This window comes from Meleagris gallopavo, chromosome 16, assembly GCF_000146605.3.
Source record: "Meleagris gallopavo isolate NT-WF06-2002-E0010 breed Aviagen turkey brand Nicholas breeding stock chromosome 16, Turkey_5.1, whole genome shotgun sequence".
In the NCBI taxonomy this organism is placed as follows: Eukaryota; Metazoa; Chordata; class Aves; order Galliformes; family Phasianidae; genus Meleagris; species Meleagris gallopavo.
This window is the reverse complement of record NC_015026.2, coordinates 12,439,150-12,463,987: the sequence shown is the minus strand read 5'-3', so window position 1 is coordinate 12,463,987 and position 24,838 is coordinate 12,439,150. Positions and strand designations below refer to the sequence as shown.

The 24,838-nt window shown below is 41.2% G+C and overlaps 3 protein-coding genes across 3 annotated transcripts; all 3 read left to right on the top strand.

Moving 5' to 3' along the window:
- Positions 1-862: 862 nt before the first annotated feature.
- Positions 863-5,419, top strand: LOC100545341 (parvalbumin, thymic). The gene is made up of 5 exons (XM_003210545.3): positions 863-965; positions 2,725-2,792; positions 3,576-3,708; positions 3,976-4,085; positions 5,343-5,419. Exons 2-5 carry the CDS (start codon positions 2,732-2,734, stop codon positions 5,366-5,368), a joined length of 330 nt encoding a protein of 109 aa, XP_003210593.1. The 5' UTR covers positions 863-965; positions 2,725-2,731; the 3' UTR covers positions 5,369-5,419.
- A 6,424-nt stretch (positions 5,420-11,843) lies between these two features.
- On the top strand, positions 11,844-14,665 carry LOC100543637 (parvalbumin beta-like). Its single transcript, XM_031555769.1, has 4 exons — positions 11,844-11,967; positions 12,560-12,692; positions 13,474-13,580; positions 14,044-14,665. Exons 1-4 carry the CDS (start codon positions 11,844-11,846, stop codon positions 14,067-14,069), a joined length of 390 nt encoding a protein of 129 aa, XP_031411629.1. The 3' UTR covers positions 14,070-14,665.
- Positions 14,666-20,076: 5,411 nt separating this feature from the next.
- LOC100545184 (parvalbumin, thymic CPV3) lies at positions 20,077-23,583 on the top strand. Its single transcript, XM_003210544.3, has 5 exons — positions 20,077-20,170; positions 20,770-20,837; positions 21,209-21,341; positions 21,779-21,888; positions 23,307-23,583. Exons 2-5 carry the CDS (start codon positions 20,777-20,779, stop codon positions 23,330-23,332), a joined length of 330 nt encoding a protein of 109 aa, XP_003210592.1. The 5' UTR covers positions 20,077-20,170; positions 20,770-20,776; the 3' UTR covers positions 23,333-23,583.
- The last annotated feature ends 1,255 nt before the right edge of the window (positions 23,584-24,838 follow it).

The window sequence follows — 24,838 nt, the reverse complement described above, 5'->3', positions numbered from 1 at the left end:
AAAAAAAGAAAAAAACACAACAAAAAAGACACCTAAAAAAATCAGTTACCTAAGGGAGATCAGAAGGTAGGTTACAAAACTGCAGAGACACTCCTCACATATTGCTCCCTGCTACTATCGGCATTTCTCTCTCTCTCTAAAAGAGAAGATCTGTCATGCAGAGCTCAGCAGCTTTTGTCTCAGAGACAGCTGGGTAGATCACAGCCCCTTTGCTTCATACAGACACGACCAAACAGGATGTCAGAACCTCACAGGATTCTAAGATTTTCCCTGGAAACATACCAGACAAAGTACCCTCCCCCAGCCAACTGTTCCCATGGATTGACATAATATTATTTTACCTCCTGTAGCAACAAATTCACTGCGGGTTTTTTTTCAAGACAACAACAAACCAGGCATTCTGAAGACAATACAACTATTAGTTTTTCCCTATGTGGTTTGCTACACAATATTTGAACAGGACATTTTTAATTTTTTTGTTTAGCACACCAGCGATTAAACTTCATCACATTGTGTCTGCAGATAAGATAACAAGTCATCATCACATCCAAACATTCATTAAAGGCATCTCTCCCGAAGCTAGCCCTGCTTCATTTCATCTGACTCCTCAGACCACGCGTATCAGACAGGTTTTTGCCTTCTGTCCTACATCATATGGAGAAGTTGGTATTTCTGCTTAAATCAGAAGAAATTTAATACGACTCCGTCCTTTTCGCGTACCTGGCCACTTATCTTGTTTCGTTTGCAAATATCATATGTATTCTCTTGAGATAAAAATAGCGCAAGATGATTAGTTAGGCAAGTTCATTTGACACCATTCCCCCTTCGTGACGCTGAAATCTAAAATCTGTATATGGTATACAACTTAAAGTATATATATGCAAGCTCAGCTCTGGTGGAGACACACAGCAGGTGCTCTCCTCCCAGCCAGCCTGCCTCCTTATCCAGCCAAGAAGACCACAAAGGTAAGCTGAATAGATCCTCTGCTTTCAAAAAATTAAACAAAAAGAAAAATGCTCCCAAAATGGAAAGCACTGATTTAATTAAAATATATATTCTAATATCAGCTTCCAGTATGCCATACCTTCACAGAATTTCATAGAACAGAATCACCATTCAGATCACAGGGTGGGAAAAGACAGAACGGTGCCCTTCATGAAATTAAGACCATGCTGCAGTTTTCAGATTTTTTTTTAAACTTTTCCCCGTGTTTTTAATGCTGTCAGTGCGGAGAGGTGAATGGCAGAGCTCCCAATCACCTTGCCCAGTGCTGAGAGGGAGAAACGCTCTGCACAAGAAGCCACTGGGACAAAACAACTGCTAGCAAAACAGAAGTAACTGAGCTGCCTTAGCTGGAAAAACGCTCACTGCCACCAGCATGGATTTGTCCCACTGTCTCCTTACATCTTAAGAGATATTCAGAAAGAGACTGACAACGGCCTCTGCTGACAACAAACAGGGGGAGGCACCGTTTCATATTTTGGAGGAAGTTTCTACCAATCTGTAGATCCCAAATCAAAGTACCTCATAAATGGTTACCAGCGTTTGGTCTCCTAACTGGCACTACTTTCCATACAGCACATTGCTGGAGACGGTTTGGGATTCACGTTGAGGGATTTCTGATGGTTTTCAAGAGTAACTTTTCTATGTCTCGATTCCTCTTTTTTATTAACATCAAGTTACCACACAGTAATGCTGCAAGTCTTAAACTGCAACCAGTCTGCGCTGTGTGTGCTGTGAAACTGGAAGTGCATCAATGCTGCATTTACACTATGAGGACTGACCAGCAATTTGGGCCTTGCAGCATTCACTTAAGCAATATATACTGCTTTGGCAAACGAACTAGTGCAGCTGTTGGTGGCTGACAGAAACAAAGAGTATCTCTTGTCAAATGCAGCTGTATCAGAAGAAAATGCCTCCATGTTTTTATTAGGAATGAGTATTAAGTCTCAAAAGCCCTGCTCAAAGCACATCAGCACTCTGAACTGCTGAAATTGGGATACAAATCTGGCTTATCACCCATCATCACCAACTCAAAACAAAACAAATGACAAAATCATAGCATAAATTGGAATCTTTTTTAAAAAGCCACCATGAAAAGTAGTCTTTTAATGATGCAGTGCTCCAGCAGACCAAATTTACAGCACTGTTACATTTATTGGGTACAGCAAAGCAGAAGAAGAAATAACTCTTCAGATTTAGATTTCCTTGAAACAAGTGAAATTATTCTTATTTATTCTACACCATTACTTTCATTCCTGTTAAGATCACTACATTTATTGATAATAGTACCAGGTGTTTTTTTTTAATTCTAATTAAACTTATTCCAGATATAGCTCTAGGGGACATACTTGGCCCTATCTTTTTATGTGTGCTGTAAATATATGCTGATTTTAATTGAGTACTAATCTACCTCTGGGAAAACCCACACTGAATTCATGAAGTTTTGTGGTTCCATGCACCTTTGATTTGCTCCCCCAGCACAACACAGCCATCAGATCTTCCTGAAGCCCCACATTCCCCCATGCAGAATTCCTCCCTCATTACCCAGCTTTAAGTGGAAACACCTGCTGCAGACATCTGCTTCAGTATGCTCCCCTTACAATTAGATGAATAATATCTCCCCTATCACATACTGTCACTGCAGCAACTTCAAATAGAGCCATGAAAAGATAGAGAAGTCATTTTAATGACTAAGTAGCTCACATTTAATTTATTTTACAGTTCAACAATGGCCATCACTGACATCCTTTCTGCTAAAGATATTGAATCTGCTCTCTCCAGCTGCCAGGGTAAGGAACGGTCTCTCTCCAGCCAGAAGATGCATATCATTTTTATGTCTTAAGATGGCGTGCCTATCATTTTCCCCTTAGATTCCTTCCCGGTGAGACCTCTTTGTAGCTATGGTACAGAATAGCTTCTTGAATTCAGCGAGTCTTACAAGCGGTTATTTGGTGGGTAACATTACCTGAAACAGAGTGGCAGAAAGAGCCACAGTTTCACTTAGCACTGAGCTGGCTCTCAATTCCCAAACCTGCTGAAGTCGTGGATTTCAGTGGTTAGCCTTGTCCTGCAGAATGCCAGAACAGAATCCCCCCATTACTTGTGAAGCAATGAGCAGTCTTGCTTCTCTCAGAATTGCCCCCAGCAGGATCACACCAGTTCCCCAACACCCCGTGAGCAACTTCAAGGCTGAACACCGCTTTGTTTTCTACCAAATTCTTCACCAAAATAAGGACTAAGTGAATATAAAGCAAGAGTTACAGGAGCTCTTAGTAGGGCACAGCAGCACCCACTAAATACTTATAATTAATTGCATGTGACACGGATAGCTGGAGCCCTGATTTAGCACGGTGTGCGCTGTAGCAGAAAATTCCAAACTGGATGATAGGACATATGAGCACAGGCACAGAGTGATTGAGCAGGGAAGGTATCCACCGAATCATCTCAGCTGCGTTGGGGAACGGGAAAAAAGGAGCAGGCTGATGTTTACAACCAGGCGTGTGCGCCTAAGGAATACGAGCGGTAGCAGCAACTTGAAAGGAAAGCATGTCAGAGGTTTTTGTCTCTTCCAGCTGCGGATTCCTTCAATTATAAGTCCTTCTTCTCCACGGTTGGCTTATCCAGCAAAACTCCTGATCAGATAAAGAAAGTTTTTGGGATCCTTGATCAGGACAAGAGCGGCTTCATTGAAGAAGAGGAGCTTCAGTAAGTATTGCTCAGCTGCTGCATGTCTTTGAACAGTGGAAACCTTTGAACATCCGCGGCGTCCCAGAAAAAAACTTGATGTTATTTTTAAAACGCAATGCAATGCTTTGCCTTTCCTTGAATTTGTGTGGATCTCACCAGATGTTACAAACAAGAGTTACTTTTTCTCTTGGTGCGGGTTTAAGTTAGAAAACCAGAGATGTAATATGCCGAGGTCATTGCAGAAAAGCAGACTCAAGCACAGCGCTCTGCCCTGCTCAATTCCAGGCTGTTCCTGAAGAACTTCTCTTCGAGTGCCAGAGTCCTCACCTCTGCGGAGACCAAGGCTTTCCTGGCTGCAGGTGACACTGATGGTGATGGCAAAATTGGAGTAGAAGGTAAGGCTGTAAGGCTGCTGGAAACTTCATCAAAGGCAGGCTTTGAAATGCACGCATTTAGTTACACTTAAATGGAGAGCACCCCTCGGTCATTTAGCCCAGTACTTCCTGTCACGTTTTCCATACTGACAAATACTCCTTTTTTTCATAGCCTAATTTCTATGTAGCCTCTGTGGTAGCAAAAGCAGAGTTAGGCTCAAGGTAGACCCCATTCTCTCAGCATTGGGGTTAATTTCTGCGTGTACCTGATCCACAGGCTCAGAGCGCGGCATTTTCAGAACATTCTGAACGCTTAGTCACTCTGAATTTTCTTTTTGGCAGAGGACGCTCTGCGCTTTTGGTCATGGGACACTTTTACTGTTAAACAATTTCCACCTACATGAACTCAATTATTGACCCCTCTCAGCACTACTGAGGGGGTAACCCTGTAACACAGAGCAGGGCCAGTACTGCTTCTAAGGGCCAGAACTGCGGTACAGCAGCACGGAGTGTGTTGGAGCATTGCCTGATGTTGGCAGATTTCACTGGACAGTCCTTCTATGAAAAACTACATCAAATTCCTTCAGAACTTCCACGGGAATGATGTGAACCAGGGTATTTCTTCTGGAAATTGCAGCAGAAGAAAATAGGGCATTATGCATCGTGTATTAGAGATGAAGTCACTGAAAACAGGGCTGTCTCAGCCAAACTAGGACAGGTGGCAATAACTCACACAGACACACGTGCTAATCTTAGCCAGAGTTTGGGAGGAGAGAGATACACTGTTGGAGGAATTTGCTTTAGCAGCAGCTTTTGCAACTTCTGTTTATGAACCCCAAATAGGACATTATATTATGCCGCTCTTAGCTCTTAACTATTGAATTTCCCATTCTGAAATTACATCACTACTCATACTTTTTGCTTCTGAATAACGATTTTTAAAAACTACTGGGAAAATATTAAAAGCTGCAGTCTTGAGCCAATTCACTGTGTTAGCTATTATCAGAGTTTGTAATGGGTTCAAGATAGTTTCCTTTAGCTCAGGATTTCCTACAAACATGAATTTACAGACGCACTCCTCCTCTCTGCACCAATAAGTAGTGAAAAATCTGCTAGCCCCCAGAATCTCAGTTTAGCAGTAGCTCTGCAGTGTTATAGTAGCACAAGGAGCCCTCCATAGCTAGGAGATTAGGACATTTTTATCTATCTTTTCTTAAGATGTTATAAGCACTGTCATCTCATTTTATTCCCTCCCTTTCTCATTTTCTTTCTTGACAGAATTCCAGTCACTGGTGAAGGCATAAACAGCATTAGACCAAAGGCAGCCTTGGATTGACTCTTCCAATTACCTCGTCCAACAAGCACTTCGCACTCTGCATGTGTTTGTACATTTTTATATTGTTTCAGGCATCAGCAATTCCCCATACGTCAAGTTCACACAAAGCATTGCTGAGAAATCTCGCAGTGTACAGATATTTCCATTGTAAAGAAGGCATTTTGTGATTTTCAGCTACTCATAATATTGAAATTGTGGCTAGAAGATGGGAGAAAAGAATGTTAGTTTTTTCAATTTTGTTCAGGCTTTCTATCCTCATGTTTAACATGCTGACTTGCCACACACAGTTTTAATGATTTTAAACAATATGATCTCTCTTAAGACATAAGTACCCTGATTTTCTTGAGTTTTATTTCTGCTTAATTCTCTGATCCTTTAGGAAAAGCAATGCTAACAAGAGAGCTAAAAATAATTTATATTCAGTCCAGATCTGAGACTCTGAGAAAAAAAACGTAGGAGAAGCTGACACATAGCAGACAGCATGGAATAAATTTGTGGGTATTTTACAAAATGAAGTATTAGGTTGCAGCATCTATCATCAGAAAGTGTTTATGGCCTAAAATGCAACTCTCCTTCAAGAACACTTATCTTTCATGAAACCTAAGGCAGCTGTGAGATAGAGGAGAAGGTTCTAATCCCATCTCTGACACCGGCCCAAGTCACAGCCCCTGACAATGGGCCATGGGCCTGGAGGTTCTTCTGTTTGTCAGAAGCATGTTGCTGATTATCTCTTAATAACTGCTACACAACAATACTTTACCACATTTGTGAATTTTGGTGCTTCAGATGAAACACCAGCCAGTCTTGCTGCTTGATTATCTTAAAGTGAAGCAGAACAAATTCAGTCTGTTTCATGTGGCTAAATAGTGGCCATTATTCACTTCTTCCATTTGTTACAATGAATGATCGTCTACATAACCCATAACATCAGCGATTTACTCAAGCATGAAAACCACCAAGAGCTAATCTTTCCTTTGATAAGGGTCCCGTGGGGTTTAGTGCTACTGATGGCACTGTCTTCCTTAATGGAGAAGACAAAGAATATTTTGGTGTAAGGCAGAGCTCAGAACACTCCGTAGATGTTACGTATTTCTGGCTGAGCGCACTGCACATTTCCCCATTAACAGTGAGTCGGGACTTTTCCCATCTACCATGACTTGGTTCCAGCTCAGTAGCCTGTCATTTTAATTCTCCCTGCTGAAAGTGGGTGATAATTGAAACATAATTTGGCAGCTGTTTCGAAGAAGAGCAGAAACAAAGCCTTCTGGAGCTTTATGTAACAGTCAGCGTTGGCATTTCCATGAATTGCGACGTGATTAAGTGAGGCGAGCACAGCTCACCCAGCCCAGGCATGTAAGAAAGCTGTTCATCAGATTTAAGGCTGTTAATGCAAAAGAGGAATTCCAGCAATCAGACTCACTGAAGCCTTGGCAGAATCATAATGAATATGAATTCTAATTCTATCCCCGAAGCCTTTGATGTTAAATCTGGGCTTAAATTATAGCTGCTGTTAATTACAGCACTGAAATATTTTGCATAATGATGACACTCTGTTGGTTCCTTTTCCTCATTTTCCTGAACGCTGAAGAAAAAAATGCAGAGCAATCCAGACCTGCAGCAGTATACAGATATAATACAGACATCAGCTCTTCACACTGCTAACCACTAAAAGCTCACCTCACTAATTCACAAGCAGAGGGCAAACACAATAAATAAGTAACAGGCCTGACATTTTATTTCTTGCACACTGAATGCCTCATGTGGAATGCAAGAAATGCAGGTCCATATGTAGAGAGCAACCTATCCTGTACTTTAGAGGTGTTAAACAATTGCACACCACTGCCTTCTGTTAACACCAGGAGGAATTAAGTACTTCTGAGATTGAGGCAATTCTTGTGCAGTGCAACTTCATGTAACACTCAGAACTTTGTTCAAGAGAACATCCGTTTCATACAGTAATTCCTGGAAACAAAATGGGTTTAAATTTTTATCAAAGCCATCCAGCGACTTCACTAATAAGAAATTAGAATTTAAAACAAAGCTCGCAGCCTGTTCAGCAAAAGCAATGTTTGGTCCCTATTAACTCTTGTGCTGGCACTAACATTCACATTTTTAGAGCTGAACTGAAATAGAAGAGAATCATTTCCATCAAAAGCAAACAATTTATTTCTGCTACGTGACAGAAGCATTGAGAAATGAAAGGAATACCTCTCACCCTGCCCCCTTTTACCAGTTATGGCACCAGACAGACCTACATAGGTGCTATTGGTTATACAGACGTGAAAAAATGTGATTAAACTTTGCGCCCCATTCCAGGCAATGCAGCCAAGGCACGTACCAACATTCTCTTAATGCATATTGTTTTGTAGCATAATGCCACAGAATAAAGCAAACAAAAGATGTAAAAGGAAAGGTTATGTCATTCGTTCACAGAACTGTAGAAATTCAACCAAAAATCCCTAACGTAAAATATTCTTGGAAAGTTCTTTTAAATTAATTTCAGCTCAGCCACTGCCAGCCTTCAGTTTTTTTAGGGAGTAGCAAGGAGTTCTTTCTGAAGCACACAAACTGCAGTAGCACTAGAGAAAACTGCTTGTGGGACGTCTCTGTGCATGCCGCCTGAAGTAGTAAGGAGGCAAACGGTGGTACCACAATGTTACCACAACAAAGGCACGGGGTCACAAAGTAATCCGTGCCAGCAGGGACCTCTGCAGGTCTGTGGTTCACCCCCTACCCAGAAGGCCAACTCACAGCACGCTGCTCTAAGATGGGTTTGAGTGCCTGCAGGCACGGAGGCTCTGTAACCTCTCTGATCAGTCTGGTTAGTAAGGATCCAATCCTCTGCACTGAGCATTCATGAATGAAGTACAAAACTAAAGCACTGATGGATACACACTTAAAATCCAATCTTCTACTTTAAATTGTCCATACTACATCAAATCTGAAACTACTCAACAACACCCTGTGCATCACACTGGTAATCTGTTCTCAGCTTCTAAAGCAGTTCCATCCTACCCAGAATAATGCTGCTTCTTAACTCCTAGGATAAAAGGATAAAAGAAGTGTTGTTTGTATGTTTTACATAAGACAGCTAAAGATCAATCTAAAATGTGAGCAGCAGATCTGAGTCCTACTGAGACCACAGACTGTGAGTTGTAGGACACTGCTGCATACCCTGTGCTCTCATTACCCTGTAGGAGCAGTATAATCCTTAATCCTCCCGATACCTCTTGTAAAATGAAGACTTACTGCAATCTGTTTAGTGGGAAATCGATACAAAGAAATTTGTTTCTTACACAAGCTCATAGAAGGAAAGGTCAGGGTTTAGAACCCAATACCCCAAACCCAACCTGTTGCTCCAGCCGCTGAATCCATCACCTCTTTTAAATCAAATCTTGTTTTGTTCTGATAAAGAAAGGATAAAAGAACAGAACAATCCTGCAAAGACAAAATCGTCTGATATTTAGGGGAAATTGGCCCCCTAATATCTTCATGTTGTCAGAGAACTCCAGGAACTCCAAGCAATTTTACCACTCCGCTGTTCCTCTGGAAAATCCCAGTCCAGAGCCATTTGTAAACTTTGGATTCAATTTCAGCTCTCCAACTGTTCAAAATCTGGCATTCATTTTCTAACAAGAGGAGTAAGAGAGCACAGAAAGGGCAAGGAGATGTCAGAACATTCATTACACACGGACAGTAAAGTTTCTCCTTCGAGTTCGCAGCCAGCCCACGTGGAGAATCTTTGATGCAGCACCATCAGAGACGCCTGGAGCTCTTCACACAAACAGTGTGGGCAGAAGGGGCCAAGCCTGGATTCATTTCCTGGAATGGGTTACTGAAATAGATATATCCTGATTGAATCCATGAACTGACAGCTATGATTCCACACACTTAGCATTTTCATATTTAGTTGTGCGCGTATTTTAAAACATTTTAAGAAGTGGGTGCTGTGGAATCTGAACTAATTTAAAGTTCATGCTTTCTGAAACCCTGAATTTCCACACTACTTTTGCTTGCAAGCACACACAGATAACATTACATAGGCACAGACTTTCTGGAAAACTTTCAGTGTGGAAAAACTGTCTTTTGGTTGGGATATGGCTGCTCCACAACTTTAGATTTGCTCATCAGCATGTCTGACACTCAAGCAAGCAAGAAAATCAGAGCTTCTGTATATCAAGCTCCAGAAAAGGAATTCAGATTACCACATCAGTTACCATAAGCAAAGAAGTTACTCCCAGCCAACGGCTTCCCCCGCAGCTGCAAAGACATGACTGACCTACGGCTGAAAGGGGAATTTGTGTCCAATTAAAAACAGACAAATACCTAACTCAGAAGGAAGGAATCATACTGGCTGATGTATGTCACACCCAGACATACATCTCCTGGTATTTCCCAGACAACAACGTCCTCCCTATCTCCTGAGATTCCACAACAAACTGATCTGTGTTTGCAGTGATCTCCCTGACAGACTGCAATATTAGCCAGCATACAAATATGCACAGTAAAGCCTGGTTTTCTTAGGTAGCTGAAATAATCTGTTCTGCCTAATTATCACTAAGGGAAGGTCCCCTGGAAGCATCTCCAAGTTTTCTTTTTTTGTCATTTCAGTCTTTCGGTTGATTTTGTAGATTAGACCTTTTTTCTTTTAAATATCTGTTCCCCTTCTCTTCTATCCCTTGCTTGTGAATGCACACCTGTGCACCTGTTCTCCTCTCAGCCTAAGATGAAAGATTTCACGGCTGCACGTAAGTGTCTCTGGAGCCATCTACAGGCAAGCTGTGATCAGCCACACAAACATTCAAGAAATTGTATCAATAAATAAACAAACAAACAAAATTTATTTGTAACTTCAACGTGGCCTCTTGACAAAAAACTATTCCTTGAATGTTCAGTAACTCCAGCATGATTATCAGACCCTCTCTCATCTCATGCCATATTCTCACATATTACGCAGGAATTTGACCAAAATCAAAGGTAGGTTCCTAGATGGAAAGACTGGATCATTAAGTTGATGCATTCAGGATAAAGAGACTTTAAAAATAACTTGCTCCATTAACTCTATGTAGCCCAGAAAGCTTTGCTTTCACCACGTTCAATTTACCATGCAGCACAGGTTTAGAATAATGCAGTCAGCACTTCTTGTAAGAGTTCATGTCTTATAGAAATTATCCAAAAAAGTAAGCTTTGTGCATAATTTTTGAGGGAAAAGACAGCAGCTTTATGTTACATCCACCAAGAGTTAGGATTTATATTATATGTAACAGCATTACTCAACTACTCTCCAGACCTACAACAATATTCTGTGTGTCTATAAATGCGTGGGAGTGCAATGTTCACTCCATGGCTTTTTACACTACTGCAATTTCAGCCATTCACAAGACCATTGAGCTCTAACAGATTTCATAATGCAGCAAGAGAAAAGCTGCAGCTTGTGCTCAGCCACAGTTCAAATCCTTGTGGAAGTTTATCTTCGCAGTTAAGGAAAGAAGAACCAAACAATACCAACTGCATTGCTCAGTTTCACTCCTTGCCTTTTACTGATGCATACTGCTTTGGGCTACTGAATGACTGACAACCTTCGAGCTCTAAATGGACACTTTTACTATCGTGATTTAAAATGTGTACCATGCAGTGAATTAATTCTGAGAAAATGCATCTCAGCATTAGTGTTGGTCTAAGATTATTAAGGTAATTGCAAGAGTAACGCTTCATGGTAACTACTGTAAGGACTGAGCTCTTCAAACTCTGAGTCTCTGAGGATGTCCATTTGTAGCTATCGTTTAAGCAATTCTTTAAAAAAAAAAGGTTCATTCACAGCTCAAATCACTCACTAGACTAAAAATAAGTGCAAGCTGAGTCTATTTTGTATAGCACTAAACCTTATATATTGTCTAAAACACCATGCACACTCCTTTGGGATATAAATATCAATCTGATTAGCTAGCAGGTTTTGTTAGCCACACTAACTTATCCCCAAGGGTGTCTGAGCCATCACGTGGCTCTAGGACTTCTGTAAAAGGTCGAGAGGACTTAACTAAGGTCTACATAAGTCATTATCTCTGTCATCTGAAAAAGAATCGAATCAATAGGACTCTGCATATCCTTCACCTGAAAGCTGTTTCTGTGCTTGACTTGGGAAAACTAAGAGTCAAGGTGAACGGAATCTTTCTTCTGAGGGCTTCTGAAATCATCCCAAGAATCCACACAAAAAATGCATAGAAGTAACAGGAGATCCCCATATCTCATGCAATTCTATAAATACTTTTGGTTTTGTCCTCAGCTCATGTACTTCAAAACACCAAGGCAGATGTGCTGTGTGTCTGAACTACAGGACAGAACAGCCTCTTCCTGCAGGGCAGCTCCCTCGGTTTGTGCTGGGACCTGTGTTGCAACTGTCCCACTCATCAAACCTGGCTGCCCACACGAGGCAGCAGCAAAGGATGATGGAGGAGATCAATACAGACTCTACCCAACGCTGTTTTTTGTTTTACAGCAGTGCTGACGCGGCTCTTGCTGGTATCCTGACAGAAGCACAAATTGCTGCTGGCCTGCAGAGTTGCCAAGGTAACCTCTAACTTTTAAATTCAGCTTTCCAGTTTATGTATTAAAGTCCTCTTTCCTCTCTACCACAATTTCACAGTTCCTACGGAAACAGCAAAGGCTGAAGGCACGACCAGGTAAGTGCAACATGCAGAGCACATGGTAAGAAGTTCTCGTTATGTTTGTTTACTCATTACAGCCATCACTGTTTTATCAGAGACAAAAAGGAGGCAGGGTGATCTATGCCAGCCAAGGGACAGGGAACCACCTGCACTTGTGCAACTTTACGTGCGAAAAAACACACAGGTTGAAAGCCTGATTTTTTCAGAGAATGATGATAAAATCCATTTCAATATGAGCAAAATTTTCATCAAGTTCTGTGAATCTACGTTTGTGTAAAATGTGTATTTATATATTCCTGCACAGTGAGCACCACCGACAGTATTTTTCTTCCTAGGTTTGAGAGACCGCTGGTGGATATATCCCATGAATCCGAATTAAGTGATGAAAGAGCACTGTCTAGGATTTGTAATGACCCTGCAGAACAGTTTGCTGCTTTTTGAAGAAAAACTGAACAGTTCTTTTTTGGTTCCGAGTCTTCAACTCAATAGAACAGCTGCTGATTCATTCAATTACAAAACCTTTTATATCAAAGTGGGTCTGAACTCCAAGACCAAAGACCAGCTGTCCAAAGTCTTTGGGATTCTCGATCAGGACAGAAGTGGTTTTATTGAGGAAGATGAACTGAAGTAAGTAAATTTAAAAAAATGCATTACCAACAAGCCTGCATTTTATTGTCTCAAAATGCAGCATAAGATCAGAAATACTCCATTTTGAGCTGCATTTTTTTATGCTGGAATGTAATCAGTCTTGCATGTGGGTGTGTGCATGCACATGTGTACAAGGTTGTGCTGAAGAAGATCCAAGGAGAGAGAGGGTCACAACGAGAAAACTCTTGGATAGAACTGAGAACTTCCTTCATGTGGGGATAACTGACAGGCTGTGAAGACAAAAACAGCAGTGCTGCTGGAGTTTGCTTTTTATTATTGCCCTTTTTTTCTTACTAAACTGAATTTGAAGAGCTATTTTTCTTCATCTTTGCCTCTATCATATGAATGCTATCTTCCAGATCATATTCTCCTCACTTTGAAGTTAAAAATAAGGTTATCAAAATTGTTGCCACTCTTACGCGTCTATGTCCCAGGAGAGAAGAAGGAAGATAGCTCAGGAGGGAAGGAAACTCCTGCTAAAAGAAGTCCCTTTTCAACCTGCTTTTTAAATCCAATTAAAACAAAATGACATCAAGGACTTCTACACATTATGATGTAACGCCCTCCTCCTTTCCATCTCGTATTCTCACTGAAAAAGAAAATTTTCTCCACTGATTTAGATAGGATTTCTAAAAGAGCTTTTGAAATAGTCTCAAGGATTGAATCAGACTTGGAATTTTACAGCTACTACCAAGAACTCACTCTAAACACTTCCACTACTGGATCCATCCCCTTCCTTTTTTCCTCTCACCTTTAACAGACTATTCCTGCAGAACTTCTCAGCCAGTGGCAGAGCTCTGACTGATGCTGAGACCAAGGAGTTCCTGGCAGGAGACAGTGATGGAGATGGTAGAATTGGAGGGGATGGTAAGACTCCCTGCACAGAACAGAGTAGCATTTACCCTTGGGACTTCCTAGCTCAGGGCAGCTGCCATGCTCCACACACTGCTAGTTATGGGTCTGATTCTGAGGTGCTCAGCTCTGTTCTCTATCATAGAGGGGATCTAACATAGGAATGGGTCTGCATTCTGCCCTCAGCCATGGATAGTCAGTCACTTTTTCACCTCTGTACACCTCTGTATGAATGGAACCTAAATTTGTATTTTTAAAGTTTTAGCACTTGATTTTGCTACTTCTTATCATTAAACTACTGACACAATATGACAATGCAATATTTGCCTTAAGTACCTATTATTATTATCAGTACACAGTGCTAAACGTTTTAGGAGTGATTATCAGATCAGTTAATTAAGAGATTCAGAAAGGAAGTTTTTGAACGTGCAGTTACAAAATTTGGTTTCAATTTATTGTTCTTGTCTTTCTTTTTCAGAATTTCAAGCCCTGGTCAAATCTTAGCAAGCAGTCGAGAGAAAGACCAGGATACCCACATAAACAATCTTTCCTACTGCAAGCCTATTATTTATGTTGTGCCCTGAAGGTCATGAACAGCTGTTGGCAAGTGATTTCACTTTGCTGGAAAATGCATGTATTAGTGCAAGCTCAAACCATGCTCCCCAATGTCTTAACCAGAAGGACTCCACTGGGAGACCGAATTGGAATCCACTCCATTCATGTGAATGTTAAAATGTTAAGAGGAGAAGTTAAAATAATCTCTGCAGGCCATTTAGTTTTCATCATTTGCATAAACAGCTAGTATCTGTTGTAAACAACTAGAATTAATAAAACATCTGGGTATAAGACCCCATCATGCTTACTGGTAGCAGTGACACTACGCTTGTATATTCAAGACATGTATTTAATGCTCCATATGTTTTTATGCCTTTCTTTATGCAACTGATTATGTTTCACATGCTACTTAAATGGCAGGACTTTCTGCTAAACAAGATGTTAATTGTAAAATACGATTAAATGGATCAAAATGAATCCAGATTACTGAACTGGAATTACATTCAAAATCCTCCCTGGAATAGCTCGCGTTCACGTCCACCCGATGGCACTATTGTTCCACTTACAGGAAGCTAAAGCAGCATTCTGTTTGAATTAATTCAAGTCAGAATATTTCTAGTATCCCATCTGTCCGCTTCTGTTTATAACTCAACTTTTCCAGATTAAATTATCCCTGAACACAGAACTCTAATTTTTTTCTTTCCCAAAGGAGAAGTCCTCGTGCCTCAGAACTTGGGAGCAGGATGGGGGGAGGTCAGAAGGAAGGTCTGTGGTGCTAGTTTGCACCTGGAGGATAAATACCTTTCTGGTAGATCCACTGAGGTCACCAAAACACCTGCAGCAGCAAATCCCAGGTGCAGAGCCCTTTCCTATCCACATCCAGCATGCCAGCTGTACTTAGCAAGTTACACACCATGGCTCAGAGAAACAAAGGAGAAAGAGCTGCACAGGGGTAGGAGCCAAGGGCCCAGCATTCCTCTCTTCCAGTAGAGGTCATGAAGGGCTGCATGCAGAGCCAGAACAGAGATGCTGTATCTTTCAATCATATAAAAAAAAAGTAAACAGATACTCAGACATCCTTAAAAATAAATAAATAATTGAAATAATTGTTTGTTTCTTATGATTTGGAAAGGACAAAGACTTGGAGCTCTTGAAAAGTCTTTCTATGGGCATTAATCTTGTAAAAATCAGTGTGACTGCCTCATGTGGCATTTCTAGGAGCTATTTAAGATGTTCCAGTATTTGCAGGTCAAAAATATTCATTTCAAAATTATCTGCCAATGCTACAACAGTACTGATGCATTGCACATTTAAGATAAGACATCACAGGGAAGCAAGAAAACTTCAAAACAAAGCTGAGGAAATTATCACACTGCAGAAAATTAAAGAAAGCTACATGGCTTTAAAGAATACTGAATAATTTGTTCATGCCTTATACATTAGCCAAAAGATACCTCTCCATTAGCTCTACTGAAAGAAGCAGGCCCTCATTTTGTACAATTTTTTTCCTGCACGGTGAAAAAAGAGTCGTCCATTAAGCAAACTCACATTTACAATTTCAGTGTCAGCTCAGGAGAGCAATATACATAGGGAACTGAGGAATAATACCTGCAGTGTGATTGCAAGGCCAAAGGCTATCACTGATGTCAGATAACACTGTGCACTTGTCTGATATGTTTTATATGTTCAGCACATGATATGGTTCACCTGAATGTCTTCAAGCATTGTACCACGATCAGTGGCTGACAGAGAGAAAGGCACAGACAGCTCAGATAACTTTCGAGTTATCAGGCATCTCCTTCATTTAACCACACTTACTTCCACGCTGACTATTGTGCCAGATCTATACAAATCTATGACCATTTCACCACTTACCATCCCATTAAGGACATTGAAAAATTAATGACAGGCTAGGTCCGATATCAGCTTTAGTGATCACTCTGGCTCGTTAGGGTTTTAGACCTTTTCTCCTTTCAGCATTACCACTAAGCAGATCAGTGAAGAAAACACAGTTTCAGTCTACCAGAACACAGACTCCTTCTCTTTCTTTCACTCACACCAGCTATCTGGCACTGTCAAAAGTCTTCTTCTATCTTCTGCTGTAGGAAAGCTCTTTGGGCTGTGCCTGTAAGGCCACGACGAGGAGCAGTGCATGACCACCTGCACACATCCCAAGCAGGTCCCCTCACATGAGCAGTGCTCTCCAGACTCATAAGTTGCTTGGACTGAGACTGTCTCATGTTTAGCAAACGTTTCACACAGCTCTCTCCACCAGTCCTTGAACACGACTGACCTCTGCCTATCTGATTTCTTTACATGCTTTATGCACACATTTTAAGTGCCTTGCAGAATCCAGACACCTGCTTCTCCGTTCTTTAGAAGGCTATGTCTGTTAAACAAGTGACATTTGACAATTATTTACGATACAATCAACTAATTTATAGGGTATTTTTTTACTTCATACATTATTAAAGGTTGTGCACCTTTCTACTGCAATAAATTAATGGCAGAAATCCCACCGACATCACTGAGGACAGGTGGTAAACAGAAATCACTGGAAATGCTTCAATACCATTTACTCCATTTACATTAATTTATTACTATGGCTTCGTATTCTGCAGGTCACAGTGAAATACAGCCACACGTAAGGCCTCAGGTAACAGAATAGCTCCTCTGTGCATATCTGTTACACACCACAAAAGGCAGCACCCAGGTTCTTTCACAGCCATTAGTTAACCTTAGGGCACAGTTATTCTGAAAATACATAGAAAATTTGAACAATTTACACTTTCTAAGATCAGTCCATCTGCAATTACCTGCTGTGCTGACAAGTCAGAAACAGCTTGGGCAACTGTGTTTAGGATCAGAGTGAAAAACCATGTTACTGAGTCACAGATGCACTCGCAAGCCTACCTGAAGACAAACACAGCATACGTAACAGCGTCAGTGATCTTCCAGGGCTGCTTTCTATGGGGGAAAGTACTGATAAGAAAAGTCTCTATGAATTAGATATGTTATTAGTCAGCTATGTTAATCTGTCCCGCTATCATTTTCAAATATGAACCAATCTCACTTACACAGAACAGTGAGGACAGGACTTGAACACGAGATGCGCTCCTAGCCCACGAGAATGCCTGCCTTTGCTCAGCTCAGCCCTGCAGTGCTGCTGGACGCGTCCTGCGCCTCGGGAAGGAAAGCTCTGTCACTCAGGCTTGAGGCCTGGATTTCATCCCTGGTTGTAATACTGTGCAATAAAACGTATAAAAAAATACTACACCATTGTCTTAGACCTTTACATGAAATACGGTGATGACTACGGCACAAGCAAGCATTCAGATTGGATTCTGTAATTTTTTCTATGCAACTGAAGTGTATACGGGAGTGACAAGATACAGCATCTCAAATGGAGCTGCAGACTTCAGTGATTCCTGCAGTAGTCACACTAAGATCCTCTGCCATCACCACTAAGGCAACAGCATTAATGATCAACCACACAAGCTGTTCTAGTTACTTCCAAGCTCATTACAAAGGCACAATCTGTTATCCAGGATCACAGCACAATTGTTCTAGCCCTAACACTGCCAGGGTTGAGAGATGGAACTGTATGGGTTTTAGAACAGCTGCTGCAGCATCTCTTTACACTTCTGTAGTTGCTCTCAGATTGACACCTCTCCTCTGATCTCACCTGAGACAACTGCTGATGTTTCCTCTGCATCCTCTGTAAGTCATATCTTTGGTTGGTTGCCACTGCCAATTAACACTCTGTACTTTGTACCAAACAGAACAGAAAGAGTACGAGGCTAGCCCCCAGCCTGCCAACGATTTACTAAAACACAAAGTTCCACTGCTTATTAGTTATCTGGAGTTGACTTGGAAAAAGAAAAAGAGAAGTAAAGCTGTGCAAGTACATAAATCTTGGGAAGAACAACTCAATAGCACCTTCAGAAGTCCTTAGCAGAGCAAAAGCAAACAAAAGAGCAGCAAATTAACAGTTTTTCTTTGTAGGAACAAATGTTAAACGTTCCTGGAAACAGTACTCAGATTTTGTATCAGATTTTGCATAGTTGTTAGCTGCTTGCTACCTAGCAGCTCCTCTTGTAGAATAAGAAGCATTTTTTCCAGAGCATTATGTTGCCTGCATACTATCTTTCACAAATTTTCTTCTACAGATCTGTTTTTGAACCCTCACGGGGACTGCAATCACCCAAGGTAACACACGCCCTGCAGCAGGCAGTGGAGCTGGGTTATTTAGTCGAAATATCCCTTTGCACACTGTGCTCATTCCTGATGACTTCATTCTAATCGTAGCAGAGAGAAACCTGCACTTCAGATGCGGTGTCATTAATAAATAAATAAATGCTGGTAACCCTAGAGTCCCACCTGTATCGATATACAGTGACAACAACTTGATTCTGAAATTCAGCTGTTTTAGGCTTCTGTAAATCATCTTTCAGACAAGATAAGCGTGTCCTGTTGTCAGCATTGGATTTCAAACATTAAAAGATCCCTTCACAAGCAATATCAGTGAACATATTGTAGCAATTTGCTCATTTCTATTCAACATCATACTTCAATACAACATGCATTGCAATTAATACTGTGAATACAATTTCACAATTAATATTGAGAATGCAAAACAGTACAGAGCCCCGCATGCCATGCAGAGAGGTGAGCTAACAAGGAGCTGCTCTCAGAGCACCTGGCACTCAGATTTTAACACAGTGCCTGAATAAGCTGCAGATGTATTTTGAATCTGAGCTCACCTCAATTTCATTATTTTCCTCTATATCATTTTTTCATTCCCATTAGCTTGTAATAATCAGTGTATTATGGCAGGTCAAACGTTTACACAAAGCAAACAAAAATAAAGGAAGGCTGCTACTACTGGGACCAGGAGCAGCAATGTGCTCTCACTATCTCAAGGCTGTCATTAGAGATTTTATGTAGACTGCCCTGGAGAAACATCTTGGCAGTAAAATATGTCAAAGGGAATGGCCACGAAAATCTTCTATGAAATCCTGTATCGACCCGTGATGATCACAAAGGTGAAAATTCACAACGGAATGCCAAAATGTACATGCCAGTATGAGAATTACTACAATCCGAGAAGGAAAACCTCATACCCACTGTTCCCAGCTTTAATCTTTTTCCTCTAAAATTAGGGACCTGGAAATACACATGAACAAAAAAATCCACTACTGCACACCTGCAACTTCAATTTCTCAGTAGGGAAATAAAGCGAGCACACGTTGCAAACTGCACATATATCTATCTCCAATAGATGATTCCTGCAATTCCAAGTAAGTCTGTTACTGACTTCGTGTAATTTAAAATATTCAAAATAAATTATTAAGTAGGCCATCTAGTTATACATAGCCTTCCAAGGAACACAGACAAGGAGATGACCGAGTTGCTGAGTTCTGCTGCCCACGGAAGCATGGGCTTCTGTTCTGTCCCTGCCTGGGTACAGCAGTGCAGAACATGGTCAGGAAATGAAGCTTACAGGAGACAGATCCCCCTAAATTACACCGGTTTCCTCCTCCCTACTGACAAGTTGTAACTGTCAGAATGGCAAATGGTCACCTCGGATCCTTCATCCCCACCTTCCTCTACACCCTCCAAAGGATGAACAGGCTTAAGGAAACCAAACTAGTTTCTTTCCACAAGGGTTTGACTGCTGGAGTCTCCTTGCAGTGAGCTGCCCCAAGGTCCAGGGGTTAACTGAAAACCTTTAGCACGCCTGGGGCCCGAAAGGCTATGTTTTGATGGCAGACTTGTACTTAATTAAGCACAAGTGGATTTATTAAAAACACTGTTCTTGTTGGCGTTATCTTAGGATATAAATAGAAAGAGAAGTTTAATTAGTTAAGGAAGAAATTTGAGCTAGGTCTCAAATCAAACATTTGATCCATGAAGCAGTAACCCAAGTAGTGGTTATTGTCACCTTTTGAATCCTTTATAAGTCAGAGTGACAGCCAGAGCCAACAAGACTACTTTGCCTGGTATCTCCTCAGCTATTTTTCCTTGGCCTAGCTGAGAAAACCATAAAGGTGAGCTGGTGACTTGAGATGAATTAAATGAAATTGATGTGCAGAGCTGCACTGGTAGTAAGTACAATAACCATCGCTGTAAGATTTTGAGCTGAACTCCTGGCATTCTGTGCGGATGGACCTCACATAGATAAGTACCTGATTTCTTTTTATACTTCAGAGCTGTTGGGGGAGAAAACAAGGAAACCTTCTTGGCTTATTTTTCCCACTGCCTATGCTGCTATTGGTATCATCCAATGCCTTGCATTCCAGTAGGACTGCTTATTAGACTGATGGTAATACTGAGTTAAAGAACAGGATGTACTTAAACAGCATGCAAGTAGTAGATACAAAATAGGTTAATAGATTGATCGTCAACTCACAACACTATTTCTGTAATCCATCTCATTAAAAAGCATTATTCCAGCACTGCTATTTTTAAAGAAGCACTGTACTAAATCTTCTAATTTACTGAGTAACAGCAGCAATTTCAGACTGATCGATTGGACTTGTCTGCCCCTGGAAGTCTTGTTAGTCATACAGTGCTTAAGCCACAGGAAAAAATGCTTCTAATGTGCATTTGCATTTCATAAATGTGATTGCAATACACTTTTTAACAGGTTTAAAATGAGCCTCACAGACATTCTAAGCCCTTCTGATATTGCTGCTGCTCTGCGGGACTGCCAAGGTGAGAAAACAATTAACTTGCTAAAAATGTACTATTTTCTGCAACACATTGCAAGTCTAATTCAGCCCCAAAGGAATACTGAACAAGCACACACGTAATCAGACTTCTCTAGACTCTCCTGAAGCTGCCACAGTATGTATTTGTTCAGGAGAACTTCACATCGGGGGTGGTTTGAGTTTGTATCCCATCCCCACGTGGCTTCCCTTGGTGTGCGGCAGGGTGCTGTGCAGGATGGCAACATTCAGCCTGTCAGCCTTTACATACTGTTCATGTTTGGAACAATTAAACTGTAATGAAGCAGCATCCTCAGACCATCTAGGGACAGTGAACACAGAGGTCTGGGGTTAATATATTTATTAATTTATTTTCAGCTCCAGATTCCTTTAGTCCCAAAAAATTCTTTCAGATCAGTGGGATGTCTAAAAAGAGTAGTAGCCAGCTCAAGGAGATCTTCCGGATTCTCGACAATGATCAAAGTGGCTTTATTGAGGAAGATGAGCTCAAGTAAGGATTTTCTGTTACCTTGACTAGTAAGAGACTATCAAAAAATCAGCACTTCTTTCTTTCTAAAACTTTTCCGTAAAGGGACGCCTGAGGTTATGCTAAACATTGGTAAAACCCTCAGTAGATTGTCAGCGGTGTATTTGAGTAGATAAGCCCTATACCTAAAGAGCAAAGCAGGAGATGCCCACCCTTCTACTTAACCTCCTGGGGCTGGACTCTGGTAGCAGCAGAATCCAGTGCAGCAGGTCTGGACTTTCAGAGCGGAACTGTACAGGAGGAAGATGTAGCTCATCAAACAAAGTAGTGTTTGGAGGACTTGGCTACCATGGCAAATATTTGTTGACAGATAGTTACCTTTTTACCTTTTAGCTTTTTATCATACAGCCAGCAAAAACAGGATTATGTGACAACCATAACAAAGGGTGCTTTCCTCCCAGGTATTTCCTTCAGAGGTTTGAGTGTGGAGCAAGAGTGCTAACTGCCTCTGAAACCAAGACTTTCCTGGCAGCTGCAGACCACGACGGGGATGGCAAGATTGGGGCTGAAGGTATTAAATTCTATATAAACACAAGAAGGTTCTAAGTGATTTGCAATTCCCTTTTATGTTAGTGGTTCATTAAGATTCATTGAGTGACTTTGCTTAAAGCCCTCCAGTACTGATCAGTGTCAGAAACAGTCCCTGATGGTACAGGTTCATCTCTGAACTCCTTATGCACGAGCAAGTCAAAAAAAAAACCCACAACAAAAGCAACACCTGGCTGCCCTAAGGAACCTTCTCACTGCTACTCACTATAAATTTCCAGCTGCTTAAAAGGAAGAGATCTCGGTTTCTCCTTCCACCTACTCTGAAGTACGGCAGCAGGAGCATCACACGTAGCAGCACCCACCAGGGCAAAGAACCACCAGCACCGCCATCCGCTCACCTCCAGCAGGGTCCCCCAGCAGGAGTGCTGCCCGCAGCGCACAGGAGCTCACTGCATAGCATTCACCTTCAGTTTTGCGTAAGGAGAACAGAACAACTGAGCGTCACTACCCCAGGGGTTGTGTGCATGCCGATGGAAATCACCCATCAGATGAGGAACGGCTCCTTTAGGAAGCAGCTCACTGCACCCACTCCAAGGAAATGCTGGTGCAGACGAATGGCTGCTCGGCACAGAAACCTCCCCACCTCCTAAATCCACGCTTCTGTGTCTCATTTTGGACAGGAAGCACCGCTCACCAAACAGGCCGGGAGCCCAGGGCAGCAGCCCCATGTGGGAAGCAAGCTGCCCACCGGGAGAGGCCTTAGGGCAGAGCACAGGGAACCGCTGCCTGCACCAGGAGCTGGGAGCTGCTGCCTCCTTCTTGGCAAGGAATTGAATTCAGCTCCTTAGGAAACGTGCCAGAATAAACACACATGATTTATGAAGCAATCTGTATCTTAATAGAGCCTTTCTGGGACAGGATTGATCAGATTCTCAAGGCACAGCAGCCAATGAAAAGACCTTCCAAATAACACAACACTTGCAGGGAACCCCACGGAGATTTTGGCTTTAGCTTGCCATCCCAATCAGCACTTCTCAGCTGCTGAAGCACTACGAACAGTAATAAGACACAGGGACTGACTTTTACAACTTCTGATTAAGGTCTTCACTTCTTACTCAAATTCTACATTAGCCATTGCTTTATTTTTGCTCCAAATCATCACTGAGCAGAGGACTAAAACCACCCCAAACACTTCATTGCTCCCTATAATTGTCAACAAACCACTGTCTTTTCATCTGTTGTTTAACTACATTTGTCTACCTAAACAGGAAATTTAGGACATGTTTCTTTTGTATATGTTTCTTTCCTTCTGATCACAAACCAAGACATTGTTTTCCATTCATTTCTATTCTAAATGTCTTCATAAGCCATTAATCTTTTATTCCTGATTATTTTATTTTAATATTTATATTGTAAATATTCCTTTTTTTTTCCCTACAGAATTTCAGGAAATGGTGCAGTCTTAAGGGTTCAGAATGACTGAATAAGACAGAATTGGGATGAATCTGCAAGAGAAACTGCAAACCCTGAAAATCAGCAGTCCCTTCTGCATTTACCTTGATAGTGGCTGTTATTTACGCAATGCATTAGGAACATAATGAAACACTGATTATTTTTGTTGTGTGTGTGTGTGTGTGGACCATTAACTCTGTTCTAAACTCTGCTTTCCCAGAAACTTCCCTTAAAAATACCCAATAAAAATTAATCACATACTGTGCTCGTGTCTGTTTTTCTGACCACTAAACTGAGATGTGTCAATTCTTAAATGAAAAGTGATAATCTCTCAAAGACCTTGATCTTATCAGAGCCTCATATATGGCTGTGATTGACGCCAGTGGGCGTTCTGTCAACAAAGAGCTCTCTGGATTAAGCTGGAATGCTTCAGCATTGCTGCAGTTTTGATGCATTTCTCCCTTTCCTGCAAATGACAACACTCAGAATAAACTGCATTGTTTTCATCTCAGAAGTCTCTATAAATACCAGTGATAGTGCAGGGAAAAAAACCTACTAAACAGGACTTGGTTATCGGATCTTCAGCAAACATCCCAGGCCCTCTTCCCCCTCCCAACTTGTATCCTACATGCATAACGTAACAGTAATTGAGAAATTCATCTTGGACTCAACTGTGTTCATTACTAAAGCAAAAGCATTGAAGTACACCAAATTTCTCCTTTTCTTAGCATGAAGACACCAGACAGCACCACAAATAGATTCTATACTGATTCATCCTAATGCCTTCTCCACTGCCATTACTCGTTAGGGAGCCAAGTACTGCAGAACTGGCCAAGAATCGTCTGCTGCTCTAAACACGTACATATTGCTCTACCATTCTAAACACCTGATGGTTACAAATAGAATTTTTGTCTCATTTCAGAACATTGTAATTCAGTTTAATTTAGTTCTTTGTACACTGGGATATCCAAGACACCTGAAAATTTAATACGGTCATGACATTTTCCTATTATTGCGCAAAATTAATACTGATGTAAACTGATAAAAAATTAACACTGAATTGGAACAATATTTCTTAACATTAAGAAACATATTTCTTAAGAAACATGCTCACTCAGCATAACTCACTGGAGTATCGAGGCCTTAAAAAAACAGATTTGCACAAGGTAAGGATCTGACCCACGGAGGTTCTCCGAGCACAAGATGGATGTCACAGGATATTCACAAGAAATAAAGTTTGTTCTTGGCAATGAAATCAGTCTGATGACAGAAGAGTCTTGGATTAGTTCACATGTAAGCAACAAACAAACCACTCTCCGTTTCACTGACAATTAAATGTCCTGACCTTGACTAACCAGATTACATTAAGCAGGAAAATGCGTGCCAAATAATTTTTTTCCAGTCACTGTTGTTCTGTAGTCTCTCCGTGTACAACATCTCAGCCCTTGCACTGCAGTCCTAGACAAAGAAACGCACGGGCAAAGTACAGCTCTGTGATTCTCCTCTGAGATGCAACACCT

Coding starts and splice junctions, on each gene's coding strand:
- LOC100545341 (XM_003210545.3), top strand. CDS start 2,732: ATGGCCATCACTGACATCCTTTCTGCTAAAGATATTGAATCTGCTCTC. Junction 3,709..3,975: donor ATTGAAGAAGAGGAGCTTCA/GTAAGTATTGCT, acceptor GCTCAATTCCAG/GCTGTTCCTGAAGAACTTCT. Junction 4,086..5,342: donor TGGCAAAATTGGAGTAGAAG/GTAAGGCTGTAA, acceptor CTTTCTTGACAG/AATTCCAGTCACTGGTGAAG.
- LOC100543637 (XM_031555769.1), top strand. CDS start 11,844: ATGATGGAGGAGATCAATACAGACTCTACCCAACGCTGTTTTTTGTTT. Junction 11,968..12,559: donor TGGCCTGCAGAGTTGCCAAG/GTAACCTCTAAC, acceptor TCAATAGAACAG/CTGCTGATTCATTCAATTAC. Junction 13,581..14,043: donor TGGTAGAATTGGAGGGGATG/GTAAGACTCCCT, acceptor TTTCTTTTTCAG/AATTTCAAGCCCTGGTCAAA.
- LOC100545184 (XM_003210544.3), top strand. CDS start 20,777: ATGAGCCTCACAGACATTCTAAGCCCTTCTGATATTGCTGCTGCTCTG. Junction 21,342..21,778: donor ATTGAGGAAGATGAGCTCAA/GTAAGGATTTTC, acceptor CTTTCCTCCCAG/GTATTTCCTTCAGAGGTTTG. Junction 21,889..23,306: donor TGGCAAGATTGGGGCTGAAG/GTATTAAATTCT, acceptor TTTTCCCTACAG/AATTTCAGGAAATGGTGCAG.